Here is a 15,404-nt window from a genome sequence, read left to right as displayed (position 1 = left end):
ACGCGTTCTACACTTTTAGAAACATCGCCAACAGACCTGTAATTCTATCTCTGATTTTCAAAAAATGGATCAAAGCTTACTCCTATTCATACAGGTAAATAAAAATAAAAAAGAATTTTCTGGATTATCACAATTCTTATTTTGTATACTAAAATTAATTCTATGCTTTCTAAGAAATTACGGATTTGACAGAGAAGTCTACAATTTTTATAATAGTCCTGATTAGCTTCTATCCACAGGAAGTGATATAATCAGGAAAAACCTTTTTTGGTGACCTTTGAAGGTTAAAATCTCGCATTGACATGATGGAAATGGAGAACTTTTACCCGTTTCGAGGAATTTTGTAAAAATTTGTATTTAATTGATTTAATGCACGCTTAAGTATACACAAAAAATTTATACAAAATTTAAAACATTTTTTTTTTTTATAAATCCACAGTCTGTGTTCGTAATGTAAGTCTATTAAATAAATTAACAGTAATTGAGCTTAAAAATAAGGGAATGGATTGTTGATGTTGTAAATGTGTTTCAACCAGATCTTCTAAAGTTGATGAAAATGGTGTTTCTAATAAATTTAATGAACCTTCTTCATTCAATTGAAACGATAAATAATCATCCGGTGATTCCGCATACATACTAATTAATCGATAATTACTGTTACTAACACGATCAATTTTGTAGCCAAGTAATGTGTAACATACATCACGAAATTCTTGTGACGTTGTTTTAAATACTTCTTTTAATCGTTGAATTTTTAATTCGTACGATTTAATTTGTTCTTTTAGTGTTTGTATTTCTTGGCTACTACTTCCACTTGCAAATGACTCCATTCTAGTATTTTCAATACCTTCTTCTAATTTACGTATTTTACGTTTAAGACGATCGATTTCACTTCTTAAAGCAGCAACTTCTGAATCATATTTTGATGTAGCTTCTGCCATTGGATTTAGCTCAAAATGTAAAATCTGTTCCTGTTTAGTTTCTTTTTGATGTTCGTTGATTTGTTTTTGTAGTTCTGTATTTTGATTCATTAGAACCTCGATTTGATTTTGAAGTTCATGTACTTCATTCCGTAAATTGGAAATAATTTTTGAATCCTCTTGTAACGCATGAATTTCTCGTTCTTTCTCGAGTTCGCTTCTTTGTTGAATAATTCGTTCATTTTCGGCACGTAATTGACTAACTTCTGATTGTAAACGTTTTAATTGATCGGTACGAACGGGTGCCACTTGTGAATTTTGATTGCTTGCCATTTCTAAATCATTTTCCAATTTTGTGATAAGATCACGATAGCCTTCCATCATACGTTCACAACTCTCTAAACGTTCTTGAAGTAATTCAGTTGTAGAACGGCCGCTAGTAAATGTATCTGATCCTAATGTTATCGTTAATTCTTTTTCATAGGAATCTAATTGACTTCGATAGCTATCACGTTCTCGACTGACTAAAAGTAGTTTTTTTTGTAAACGATGTATAAAAGCTTGATGATTTTTGTATGCAGTTTGCACTTCCGATAATTGAGCGTTTGTTTTTTCAATTTCTTGTTTTTTGTTGGTGAGATCCTAAAAAATTGGATTTACAATATTTCAAACAAATATGCATTATATTGCTAAGATGCTATAGGTCAAAATTTGGAGATTTCGTCTTTTTTTCTCCTTGTTTATTGGAGTACTTTGGATCCAAGACATAATTGTCTTATGTTGCTAAATTGATCATTTACAAACATAAAATCACTTTTTTCGTCCCGAGGAAAATATAAAAATTTCGGCTTGACATCTTTTTTCGTTTTTGAGTTTGCGTGATCACGGATAGACGGACATCCGGAATTGGACTAATTAAGTGATTTTAGGAACACCTATATCAAAATTTTGTTCGTATTATCAATATTTCTAAGCGTTACAAACTTGGGACTAAAATTAGTATACCCCTAAAATATTTATATCTGTATATATTTCATACATACAGGGTATAATTCACTGAAGTGCATTAAAGAAATTTAAAACAGCCACAACTTAATATTGAGACGAATTCTTATGAAAATAATACTTACTCTTTGCGTTGCTCTGAGATCATTTTCCAGCGCGGATTTTTCAGATGTTAAAATAATTTCCTTTTTTTGGTATTGTTCGATAGTATTTCTAAATTCATGTAATAAACTGTTATCCGATGGATCTAATGGTTCACAATATTCTCTGGCTAGTGACAACCAATCATTCAATTTCGATTCTAACAACGAATATTTCACCTTTTATGATACAAAAAACATAATGATTATTTTTTTTAAATAATAAATATCGATAATAAAATACCTCAAAATCAGCAAGATCCTTATGTAAAGATTTACTTGTTTCCAAATGTTTTTGCAAATCCAATACTTGTTCTTCCAGTAATAACTTATTTTGAACTGCATCATGTAAATTTCGATTTTCTTCTCGTAATTTTTCCACTTCTTTTTCTAAATCTCTAAATGCTGATAATTTTGATTGTTGCATCTGAAAATATGAGTTTCAATTTAAATAAGTGAAAATAACAACTGAATGAATTATTTAAATACTCTCCACAAGCATTAATATTAATGGCATATTAATAAATTTTAAAATTGACAATTAAAACTTTTTAAAGACAAAACTATTTTGATTCACCGTAACAGTTTCAGAGTATTAGTTATCACTTATGAAACAGGAAAATGGATGTCAAATGCAAACGAAGATAATCACAACCTTCGACTTATTCTAGAAAATGAAACCATAGAACGAGTGAATGAGTTTAAATATCTGGGCAAAATTTATATCTTTTCATGATCAGAACAGCATTGAAATTCAAAAGAGAATAATAAATGCGTGGAGAAAATTTTGGTCTCTGAAAGAAATCTTTAAAAGTAAACTGCACATTTCTTTAAAAACAAAGACCTGGAATGCGTGTACCCAAACCTCAGCGCTAACCATCTCAAATTATAAAAAACTCAGCACATGCCAAAGGAGTATGGAAAGGTCTATGCTAAATTCCAAACTTGCTAATATGGTTAGATCTAATACTATTAGATCAATAACAAATGTCAAGGACGTAACTGTCTGTATCAAAAAATTGAAGTGGAAATGGGCTGGGCATGTTTCAAGGCTAAACGATGATCGATGGACGACTAGATGTACATCATGGGTACCATTAAATCTAGCACGTAAAAGAGGTCGGCCACCAACTAGGTGGAGAGATGAAATTACAAGGTATGCAGGAGGTATGTGGAGCAGAACGGCCAAAAATAGAAAAGCGTGGAATGTACTAGGGGAGGCCTTTGCCCAAGGGAGCTAAATCAGGCTATTTATTATTATTATTATGATGAAACAGGACGCATACTACATACTCTTAACTGAAAAATACCAAATTTTTGTTTAACAAATAATAAATTGTACCAAAAACATTCCAACGGACTGATTTTGCGAGTTGGACTCAACATTAATAAAAATTCTAATCTAATCTGCCTTAAAAACTGATTCTGATTGTTACGTTTCTTTAATTCAGTTTGCCTTACATAAATTGAAAAAAAAAAAAAACACACATCTTTTGAGAATAAAAAGTTAAAATTTCTTGACTAATAAACTTACTTTTGTTTGTGCTTGCCATTCTAAAAAGCTTCCTTTTTCATACTCCAAATCTTTTATTTTTAGCTGCGCTTTTTGTAATGCTTGCTCTTTTAATTCTAAATCACGTTTCGTAGCATTACTCTCAGATAACTGTGCTTGTAATGCAGCCACTAATTTTTTTTGAGCTGTAGCATCGTCTTCAGCAGCTGACAATGCATCCTCTAATTCGGCAATTCGTTGATTTGCAAAGAAATTATTTTCGTGTTCACTAGATGAAACTTCTAAAACTTCCTCTTTTAAATTATCAATATTTTGTTGCAGTTCTTCAATTTTTTTCTCTAAATTGATTTTAGTCGTATCGGCTTTATGTCTTACCTAGAAAGTAATAAATGAATCAAAATCACATGAATCCTAACTAATTAATTTTTCACTTACTTCATTCAGTTCACTTTTTGTTTCTGCTTCACGTCGACGAATAACATTAATCCTCGATTCCAAGTCATTAATCAAGTCACGGTCTCTTGTATGTTGATCTTGCAAAACTTTTTTCTCATTTTCAAAAACTAATTCTAATTCTTTTCGAACAGAATGCAGTTGTTGTATTTGAGTTTCAAGCACCAATATTCTACTACGAGCTTCGATTAAATCTGATTTCATTCGTCGTGTTTCCCAAGGTGAAGAAATCGAAACATTCGAAACATCTTCAGCAGTGTTATTTAAGTTACGATTCCTTTTCGCATCAGGTGTATCAAATGAAAGATCATAAGTTGTCATTTTTCGCTTACATTTTGCATAATGGTCATGATTCGATTTGCATTTATGACATTTATAATTTTCGATTAATTGTACAAGTGTATTATTTTGGTCTGTTGAAGACATTTAAAATGATTTTTTATTTAAAACTATTGTCTTTTATTATACAATCTTATATAAAATCGAAATACAAACAATAGTTTGTGTAATTTTTATTTAAATAAACTTTAGTTATAGATCAGTTAGAATTTGTTTTTATTTGTAAAAGCACAAACAAAAATATTTGAGTAACTTCATGTTTTGGTGAAACATTTGATTAAAGAAAATCCCTAATTTCTTACATACGAATCAAGTAAATTAGAGATTACATCGGCATTAAAACACAGCTTCGATTTTGAAGTGAATACGTTAGCCGAAGTTGAACGAAGTGTTACGAAACGGAAATGCCTTTTATTTTTGTTCAATAAGAAGGAACCAGCTCCGCCATTGAACTCTTGTTTTTATAGTTATATTTTATGGCATAATAAAGCCGAGGCAGCACTGTAGTTGTTGTATTTTAGCATATTTTTTAAAATTATTACAAAAAGTAATCATTTTTGTGTTCAAATAAGGTTAAAATATCATTTGTACGTGTATATTTAAATATCTTAAATACATAAATACACTTTTCAAAGTGTTTAATCAGAAATATAAGTAAAAAACAATTTGCCGGTGCGGGGCTCATAAAATTTTGACTACTACCGGACATGATATCGCAGTAAATTTACACCAATTAGAGTGAAGATAAACTGATAGAGCGATTGCGCTTTGAACACATTTACAAGAAGACGCCATTTTGCAAGCGTTGGCCGACTGTTTGAGAAACGCTCTGGACGAGTCAGTGTTTTTAACTCGGTTTTAGTACTTTTGTTGCAAACTTTGTAATTGTACATAGAACCAATGGGTGATTATCAAGTAGCTTCTGTTCCTGGAGATGCTTTAGGCGTCGCACAGTTGGAGTTAGGTGCAAATCCAAACGCTTTAGCTTTGCGGCGGCCTTTTGATCCAATTGCTCACGACTTAGAAGCAAGTTTTCGGTTGACGCGTTTTGCCGATTTGAAAGGACGTGGTTGTAAAGTACCACAAGAAGTGTTGAATAAATTAGTGGAAGGTCTTCAACAAGATTATAATAGTGCTCAAGATGAACACGCTCACTTTATGCACATGGCCATACCAAGAATCGGCATCGGCCTTGACTGTTCAGTTACACCACTTCGCCATGGAGGATTGTGTTTGGTACAAACAACTGATTTCTTCTATCCATTGGTTGATGATCCGTACATGATGGGAAAAATCGCCTGTGCTAATGTTTTGAGTGATTTGTATGCTATGGGAGTCACCGAGTGTGATAATATGCTTATGTTACTTGGTGTTAGTACAAAAATGACAGAAAAGGAACGTGATGTCGTCATTCCATTAATCATGCGAGGTTTTAAAGATTCAGCACTTGAAGCCGGTACGAGTGTTACTGGTGGTCAAACTGTTGTAAATCCATGGTGCACAATTGGAGGTGTTGCATCAACTGTATGCCAGCCAAACGAATACATTGTTCCAGACAACGCAGTGGTAGGTGATGTTTTGGTGCTTACAAAACCTTTGGGTACACAAGTAGCTGTGAATGCACATCAATGGTTGGATCAACCAGAACGTTGGAATCGTATCAAACTCGTTGTCTCCGAAGAAGATGTCCGTAAAGCTTATCATCGTGCAATGGATTCAATGGCTCGATTAAATCGTATTGCATCACGATTGATGCACAAATACAACGCTCATGGTGCAACAGATGTAACTGGTTTTGGACTTTTGGGTCATGCTCAAAATTTGGCATCACATCAAAAGAATGAAGTTGCATTTGTTATTCACAATTTACCAGTGATCGCTAAAATGGCAGCGGTTGCAAAAGCTTGTGGTAACATGTTCCAATTGTTACAAGGGCATTCGGCTGAAACTTCTGGAGGTTTGTTAATATGTTTACCACGTGAACAAGCTGCAGCTTACTGTAAAGACATCGAAAAACAGGAGGGCTATCAAGCATGGATTATTGGTATTGTTGAAAAAGGTAATCGCACAGCCCGTATCATTGATAAACCACGAGTTATTGAAGTACCAGCTAAAGATTAGAGCTGCAGTTGCCATTTTTTCATAATTTTAAACATAATTTAGTATTTTTGAAATGAAGAGACTGTTTATTACATGAAATACAAAGTGTGAAAAAAACAGTTCTAACATGATTCAGTAAATTTTAAGTATTTTTTTTTTTTGATAAATTAGTTTGTGGCAAATTCCATTTTTTGACGATATTTTTTCATAATAAAAAACACCACGTTCGTCCTAACTTTTCAAACAAGATAATAAAATGAATCATTTATGAAACATGATTATTTGATTACCTTGGAGCATCGTGTATTTTCATGTAATAATAACGGAGTAATTCCGTGTTTGGGGGCACTAGCCATTAAGAAGTGATTTTATTGGCAGGCACATATATTTTTATTTTAATAATATAATTAAAAAGTAATTCCTTTACATTTGTAATATTTCATACAAAAGGCTTTTTTTCGATTAATTTGTTTATTTTTGTATATCTCTGCATTCATTGGTGTTGCATAATTAACGTTTTAAAAGTTTCAAAACTGGTTCAAATCAAATAAAAAACAAACATTTTCAGATACAGCACTTTTTCAAAACAATTGTATTTCTTATTCTTAATTAAGTATAGTTTATGTATTTTGTGAAACTTAGATTAGGTAATTAATTCACATACATTTTTCGTATTCTTACCCCATTTAATCTGGACTAGAGTTTTTATTTTCAATTTTTGAAATATAGTTTTTTTTCCTTAATGAAAAAACGTTTCTTTTTTATTTACCTTATTACTCCCTTTCAGGAAAAATTTTGATTGAGGGCGGTGTTCTAATAACATGATTGAACAAAAATTATTTTGCCCAACACTCAAAAGAATGAGATGCTCGAGGCTTTAAAAATTGTAATTTTCAAGGTGCCAGGATAACATCTTGCTTTGTTGAATATCGGAAACATCTGGGGTTCATTGTCGGAACAAATTATTTTTTGAAAGAAAAAGTCTCAAAAAATTTTCGTAGATGAGAAACTTATATTCAATCTTAACAACAGCGGTTCTGAAATAATTGTCGATGTTGATGACGTATAAGTACGTGATCTGTCAATTTTTGACAGTTCAATGTATAATTTATACTAAAAAAAAATTAATTTACAACACAGAATTTACACTCGTTATTATTAAGTTTTCTAATAAAAAGTCGTAGAATAGTATAATTTAATGAAATACCATATAAAATGTAAGTAATTAATATGATACAGTATGTCAACAAATTTGACAAACCCGTACTATGATGTCACGTCCGTATACAAATATGAATTCCCGTTTTAGAAATTTTCAAATTCCATCACTGAATTTGTTCTTTTATTAATTAATTTTAAGTAATTAAAAAGATATTAATTACTAAAATAATGGTTTAGTTTAAATGTCCAGTCATTAAAGTTACGGAAGAAAAATATTTGAACCAAATTTAAATTTCATGAATATTCCCTATTCATTAAATTGAACTTCATTTGAATCTGAAATTTTTTTCCCGGTTCAAGTTCTAATATATATGATATTTATTATTGGGGAGAGTATTTGATCAATTTTTCATAGGATGTTAATCCCATACCAGAATCAGGTGGTGGTTATTGCAGCAATAATCCAAGTATTTCAATCTTGATATCAAATTTTAACCGAAATTTCTAAGAATTTAAACATACAATAATTGTGGCTATCTATTTAAGAGGAGAGAGTGTCTGATCACCAGGAATAAAGTTAACAAAAAAATAACACAAATGCTAATTTTTGGAAAATTTATCGAAAACTGTCACGAAATAAAGTTTAAAACAGAAGTAGATAATTTGGTTCTCTATAAGAAATAAAAAATAAAATCAGCTCTTTACAATTTTTGAGAGTTTTACTGAAGATTACAGTTTAAGCTCAGTCGATATTTACTAGAATGTATTTGAGAAAGGTAGTGCGTGGTATATTTTAAACAGGAAAATTTGTTGAACAAATGCAATTAAAAAATCTTTTAAGAAACGAATTACTTTATTTAATAATGAATATACAAAATAAAAATATTTACTATCTTCTCTTATTTAAAAATATTTTTCGCCCTCCTAATTTTTTTTGGAACGGTCGTTGTTTTCGTTTATTGTTTCGAATTTTTGACCGTATAAGTTGTTTTACTTCTCGTCTAGTATTTGAATAGTCATCTGGTGATATTTCATTTTGCATTTTCATAATAAATTCCAAACCCTCTGAAATTAAATATTAAGTAAAAATTTTTATTTAAGAAAAAATTCAAGGAAATTAACAGTTTTATTAAAACTACCCGTTAATATAAATTATTTAGTAACATTTTTTAGATTCTGTAGCCAAAAATTGATGAAAAGGGTGTAAACGGGATTTCTCATTTTTATGGAGAAATATATATCGAAAGTAAAAAAATTTGGTCCTTGTATCCAAAACTATATTTTGCTGGCTGCGCATCTTACTACGAATGAACTTTACTGACATTAAAATACAGCAAATTTTCTCAAAAATATTTGTTCGCATACGAGTTTTACGAAGGAATTAACTTTATTTAAGTATACAACCAATTTTGTCGAATTATTTAAAATAACCATCTTGTGAAATTATAATACCTTTTAGTCTAGAATCATCGGCCGTGAAAAAGAATTTTTCAGTATTAATTTTCTTTTCCTTTTTTCCATGAGTATCGTTCAAAGTTAAAGGTTTAGAATTTTTCTTAACTTCTGTTTCATCCTCCGAATCTGAAGAATCATACTTAAAAGGATTTGAAACAGGACCTATATGCTTTTTCTTTTTAATATCTTTTGAAGTTGTTTCTTCCTCCACTTCATTGTTACCTAAAATTATTAGTTCAAAGTTTAGCTTTCAAGTTTAGCATTTAACGAAATGAAAAACAATAAAGCCAAATTATTTTAGGCAAGGCATAAGTAAAAATATTTTATTGTTTAATAATTATTAATGTTATCGAGTGGTCATAATGTCCGAAAATTCCTTTCCCTTATGACTGTTAAAAAAATACGTGAATATTCGTTACATCACTACTATAACTATATGGTCACATGGGTGTGTAGCAAAATTAAATAATTTCCACTTGTTAATAACATTCAGAGACTTAGACTTCGTGCAAGAACTTGTAGGTATTAATTAGTATTAAATAATTGTAATAATTTTTACCATGTGTCTCCGGTGAATCTCCAAACATATTTAATAAACTAAATGAATTATTTTCTTTTAAAGAATCTTTTAAATTACTGGATACTTTATAAAAAGTTTTTTGTTGCACTTCACTGGTTACGTTTTCCTCAGGTTGATCTTCTTTAACAATTTTACTTTGTTTATCTTTTTTCTTCTTTTTAGGTTCAATATCATTTTTCGTACTTTCAACTTGAAATTTCAAATGATCTGGTTTCGAAGGATCGAATCTCAACATACTTTTAACTTGTCTAGAAAAATTTAATTTAATTTAAAAGTATAATTTAGAGAAATTCATTTTTTGCATACTTTTGACTGTGTTCTGAAATTTTTTTTCCTGTAATTGTCGCTAAAATATCCAATTGCTTTTTCTTTTCAGTTTCTAGATTTTCTTCAGATTGGATTTCTGTCTTTTCATTTTCTTGTTCATCTTCTTCAATGAATCGTGAATCCATTGTAAAACGAGAATCATGTGCAAACCGTGATTGCAATTCTAAAAGCTTAAAAAATTTTACTTAATTTTTTTTATTTTTTTCAAAGATTTGACGGTGTGTTAAATTCATACACAAAATGTTCGATTTACATCTAGGCATATAAATATCACGAGTATGACAGAATATATAAGTAAGAGGCATTATAGGTGTTATATGAAAGTGCAAAAGTGACTTGTATCGTGGCTTATCTGTTGTAGTTCATCTATTCAACTAAGAAATTCCCACTCTCCAAGCGTCTTACAACTATCTCAACGCATATCGAAGCTTCAATACATGTATATAATACCTCACACTTAGATGCATTGCTTAACGCATGTATTCTGTTATACTCGTGATATTTATATGCCTAGATGTAAATCGAACATTCTGTATACAGGATTCTTTAGTAATACAATGTCTTTCTTGAAAGGAATTGTACTTTAGCTAATTTGTAAAAATATAGACCATAAGTAGATCAAAAGTGGACGATTTTCGACAAACTAGTTGTTCAATTTTAATTCCTAAAGCGCAAGTTTTAAACGGTTAGACAGTTTTTCACTATAAACAAATAAACAAAATGATATTTTCTCATAGCAAGATAATTCTACAAAGATAATTTTGTTGATTTGCACCGATTCTAAATGCCCATACTGCCTTATTTTATAATACCTACTTTTTGTCCTTTAGTTCCATCAAACTGTTCTTTAAAATTAATTTCATCGCCATCATTATCCGCATCCTGATCGAACAACGAAAGTTTTTGTTTCTTTTTTGGTTTACTTTCGCTATCATTTTCATTAAAAACTATTCTGTTTTTTCTATTACTGCCAGTTTCCTATAAATATGAATTGTAGGTTATTTCAAAAGTTATAGACTTGAATATTTAACAAAAACTTATACAATTTGTTGAAGGGCCTGTTGAATTGCATTTTTTTGCTGTTTGTATGATTGCTTTTTTTCAGCTAAAGACTGTAATCGTTTCTCCTCAGAATCTATAAATTAAGAGATCTTTTTTAAGTATCAACTGAAAAACTTTAATTAAAAATTACATACCTTTCATTATATTTTTGATATTTTCAATTTTTCTAAAAAAAAAATTTATCACATGTGATTTATTTATGTTCCATAAATTTAACCTTAAATTTTTATAAATTGGTGTTGCGAAATATACAACTAACGTAATTTGGCCCCCCACCAAATTTTTTTCGGGTTAAATAATTATATATCTTTTTAATCCGTTGTTCCTCGTTTGTTCTTCATTGTTTGATCATTAAAATTATTTGTTCGATCGTTGTTTATTTATTATTTTTTAAACAATTATTTGTCATTAAGTTAGTCCCCCATACTATTAATTTCCACTTTTTACTTCCTTTGTGGCCCAGTCGCCTCCTGTAGTCCTTTTATAGAGTACCTCGGTTCGTATCTAGCATTGTCCTGATTAATTTTTAATTACATAAGTTATTAAGTAGATAACTGCCAATTTTTAGATAATTGTTATGAGAACCAAAAGCGACAAATAAGTAAGAGAGCGAGGTCTATTTTATGTTATTTTAATTCCCTCCCCGTGACAGAATAGTGATTTATGACATATGTATAACTGACGTTATTTATAGCGAGGGGGCGGGGGTTATATAGACAATTTAAACTATAAAAGATTGGAAAATTTTTAACATCAGGAAAAATTCATTTAATTCAAAAGTAAAATGTTAACCACACCAAGATACGAACCAGCGTACCTTAGTTTCGTAGGAAAGTGCTATACCCACACAACCCCTCGGTTTCGTATGAATTTATAATCAATAAACTAATTATTTGTACCTACCTTCAATATTAAGGGAGCTATGAGGGAGATGCATTTTATCAAGATATTTTTCTTAAATAAAAGTTAATCTTATCTCAATTCACTCGAAACTTGTACGCATAGTGATAATAAAAACTTAAGTTTAATAGGATTTTTAAAACAAAAAAAAAATTTTTTTAATAATTTTATTTTCGATATGTCTTAAAATTAAGCAAATAAAAAGTATACAGTTGAAAATATACAATGTTTGTGTTGTAATTACAAATTATTACCGATTTATTTGAGGCAATTGAATTTTATAAAAAATTGAATAAATTGTATGTGAATTTAATAAATATTTACCTAAATCGTTAGCTTAGAGTGGAAAAGTATATTATATCCAGAAGACTAACATACTGCTATCAAAGTTCTTCACTGGATCAGTCCATGACTCAAAATAAACCTCTTTATAATGATTGGATATTTTTAAACATGAATTTAAAATAATAACTAATAGTTGAAAAAAACACGCTTTTGTAACTAGCTGAACTAAAAAATAGAAAATAATTTCTTTAAGTTCAAAAAAACAGAGCGATTGAGAAAAAAATTATTTTATCGTAAGAAAGCGTGGGGTGCTAGATTTCAATTATTGTAAATATTTTATTGACAGATATTGGTAAGTGAAGTCATTATAAAATATCTTAAAAAGCACTCCACGTTTTTTACGATAAAAATTTTTTTTTCTTAATATCTCTATTATTTTTAACTTATAGAAATTATTTTCTACTTTTTAGTTCAGCTAGTTACAAAAGCGTGTTTTTGTAGTTTTTTTAAACGATTGTTTATTTTCTACTTTTTAGTCAAGCTAGCTACAAAAGCGTGTTTTTTAATTTTTTAATTATCAATATTTATTAATATTATAGAATGTCATCAACGCTTCCACCATCAAAGTTTTTTGAGTTAATCGTTAATCCTGATCAGGGCAATCCGACGTACTTATTAAATTATTGTATTGTCATCGGTACTTGATAAATGTGAGAAGTTTCAATTCAATCCGACGTTTTGAAGTAGGTGAAAAATCACGTTTAAAGATTCCGATGCATACATACATACCAATCTAATAACATCGTGTTAAAAATGGATGATATTTTTGGTTGTTGGGTTAATGAAAATGAAAAACGTCAGTTAGACACGATACCGAGTACCAACATTTTGTAATTAATTTTCGACAACAGTCGATAATCGCTATCATTGTCGGTAAAGGCTTGGTTTATAAAGTGATAGTTATTATAATGCTTGTAACTTCCCCGTCTGAATCGATCATTTTACAATAGTGATAGCGAATGTCATTGCAAAAAGTTATCAAATCACAATGCTGCAGATGGTTGCCATCATAGAGATAATGCAGATAGAGAACGCCAGGGATCTGCTAGCCTGTAAGTGAATGCGATACGTGGGACAAAAGATTGCTAGTGAGTTCCCCTGTGTCCTTATAATAATCATATATACATGTACACTTATTATACACGATAGTCAGTATACTACGTATAAGTTTATGTATTAAACAAGGGCACAAGGGAACTCACTGATAGTCTTCTTTCTCGTTACTCACATCGTAGCTTTTGCCCTCTGGTGCGCTCTATGTATTCATATCTCTATGGTTGCCATATATAGAAACACAGACTTAATTTACGTAAGTCAAACTGTAGCACATTTACATTCTAAGCTAACGAAATGAATTTAGAAAACTTTTTACGGCCTAATTTATGTTTACAGTAAAAAAAATGGATCTAAAAGACTCAAATAAATCCTACAGGAGATCTGTAGACATAGAGAACGTTCAACTAGCCGCATGATAACTTTATCTCTCTCATATATTTCTGTTCGTATTTACTTTACAGCCGGGTAGCGAACGCTCAGTCCATTCTCTATGTCTATGTTTTAAATATCTTGAATTTGATCTTTACACATCACCTCTGACTCGTTCCTAATAAGAGATAGAAGAACACTTGAAATAAGTTTTTTTTTAATTCAATGTTTCTGTATTTTAGTGATCCTAAATTATTTTTATAATCAATTAAAATGATTTATCCTGTATTTGGTCAGAAAACTATAGTTATAAAATTTGAGATTATGATTGATTTTGAGTTTTTTGGATCCATATTACATCGTTACATACGCCTCATCACATAATGTTGTATTACTATGTTCTTTGTAAATACTAATTTGTTTTCAAAATACAATTAATTATATAAATATGATACAATATAATTGAAGTAAACTGTTCCCTCCATTAATAAACATTAGTTACTACTTGTCATGGTTGCATTAAAACTCTGTAAAATTTATTTACAAATATATTTTTCGACATTTTTAAATTAATATAACTATTTTACTACTATTTATTACGTTTTTTTCATCTGTTACTCACTAATAATAATTATGGTCCAAATAAATTAAAACAAAGCTCACAGATACTATTTTCAAGGATGTAATATTGCGTTCAATAATTGTATAGATTTATCAAATTAATCGAAATCTCGAATCTTTAAACACTTTTGGAATTATTATTAGCATTATATAACGAACTATACAATTTAAACGTAATACTACTGTAAATTGCTTTTCAGGCTTATACTTTCCAGAGTGGAAAAATCATGACAAAATTTCTTTATAAAATGAGCTATGACGAAAACGATCACGACTCATTCACGCCAATTTCATGTAAAAATTGTAGTAATTTTTCACGATTTTTCAATCCTGAAAAGACCTGAAATAGTTGATTAAAATGGAACATAAATTTTACGATGTTATGAAATATTGAAAATCAGTTAAGACACCAGACTTCGCTGTAGTGAAACTAAGAATAATAATTCGATGATAATCCTCGTTAAAATGCAGTGATTGTTCTAATCACGAAAAAGGATTTTTCGAAAATAGCGAGCTTTTCAATAATAAATGCTGAGTAATAAATTGTAATTGAAACAATTTTCTTGAACTTTGTTGCGGAGTTTTATATCCGTACAAGTAACCATTTGCAAGTTAAAGTGCTCTAATGAGTTGAAAAACATTATTACGATTCACCACGAGACAAATTTTGAAGATATAATTCAAGACAAACAATTTTAATTCAATTTTGCCTCCTAGTTTTATTAATTATTGTAAAAGTTGACGATCCAAGATTTGGATTAATATATAAATTTGTCAATCGAAAAACTTGTTATTTAGATGTTTCCTAACAACAATTTTAATATAACAAACGTCGTAAAATTTATTTTACTCGTTTTAAAATACCCAAAAGTAGCTTTTTCTATAAAATAAAAGCGATTATCTGGTTTTTAAATTATAAATATAAAAAATATAAATGCTATTTATATTTTGATGTAGAGTGAAATTTACGAAGTTTTTGTAATGGAGCCATTATTTTGTGAACATAAAATATGCTTGACAGAAAAATTTACGTTTTGTCTCATTATCTTCATAGTACA

The 15,404-nt window shown here is 29.7% G+C and overlaps 3 protein-coding genes across 3 annotated transcripts; 1 reads left to right on the top strand and 2 right to left on the bottom strand.

The window, feature by feature from the left end:
• Window positions 1-362: 362 nt before the first annotated feature.
• On the bottom strand, window positions 363-4,509 carry LOC123301516 (mitotic spindle assembly checkpoint protein MAD1). Its single transcript, XM_044884283.1, has 5 exons — window positions 4,014-4,509; window positions 3,600-3,953; window positions 2,310-2,492; window positions 2,051-2,245; window positions 363-1,562 (listed from the first exon to the last, which is right to left on the bottom strand). The coding sequence occupies exons 1-5, from the start codon at window positions 4,455-4,457 to the stop codon at window positions 426-428; spliced, it is 2,313 nt and encodes a 770-aa protein (XP_044740218.1). The 5' UTR covers window positions 4,458-4,509; the 3' UTR covers window positions 363-425.
• A 542-nt stretch (window positions 4,510-5,051) lies between these two features.
• LOC123301517 (inactive selenide, water dikinase-like protein) lies at window positions 5,052-7,180 on the top strand. Its single transcript, XM_044884284.1, has one exon. The coding sequence runs from the start codon at window positions 5,271-5,273 to the stop codon at window positions 6,489-6,491; it is 1,221 nt and encodes a 406-aa protein (XP_044740219.1). The 5' UTR covers window positions 5,052-5,270; the 3' UTR covers window positions 6,492-7,180.
• A 1,868-nt stretch (window positions 7,181-9,048) lies between these two features.
• On the bottom strand, window positions 9,049-15,337 carry LOC123301171 (probable RNA-binding protein CG14230). The gene is made up of 7 exons (XM_044883903.1): window positions 15,316-15,337; window positions 11,037-11,128; window positions 10,806-10,971; window positions 9,973-10,156; window positions 9,904-9,914; window positions 9,646-9,786; window positions 9,049-9,308 (listed from the first exon to the last, which is right to left on the bottom strand). Exons 1-7 carry the CDS (start codon window positions 15,335-15,337, stop codon window positions 9,049-9,051), a joined length of 876 nt encoding a protein of 291 aa, XP_044739838.1.
• Between the last annotated feature and the right edge of the window lie 67 nt (window positions 15,338-15,404).

This window comes from Chrysoperla carnea, chromosome 5, assembly GCF_905475395.1.
Source record: "Chrysoperla carnea chromosome 5, inChrCarn1.1, whole genome shotgun sequence".
Lineage (NCBI taxonomy): Eukaryota > Metazoa > Arthropoda > Insecta > Neuroptera > Chrysopidae > Chrysoperla > Chrysoperla carnea.
The sequence above is the reverse complement of the archived record's forward strand: the minus strand, read 5'-3'. Positions and strand labels throughout refer to the sequence as shown.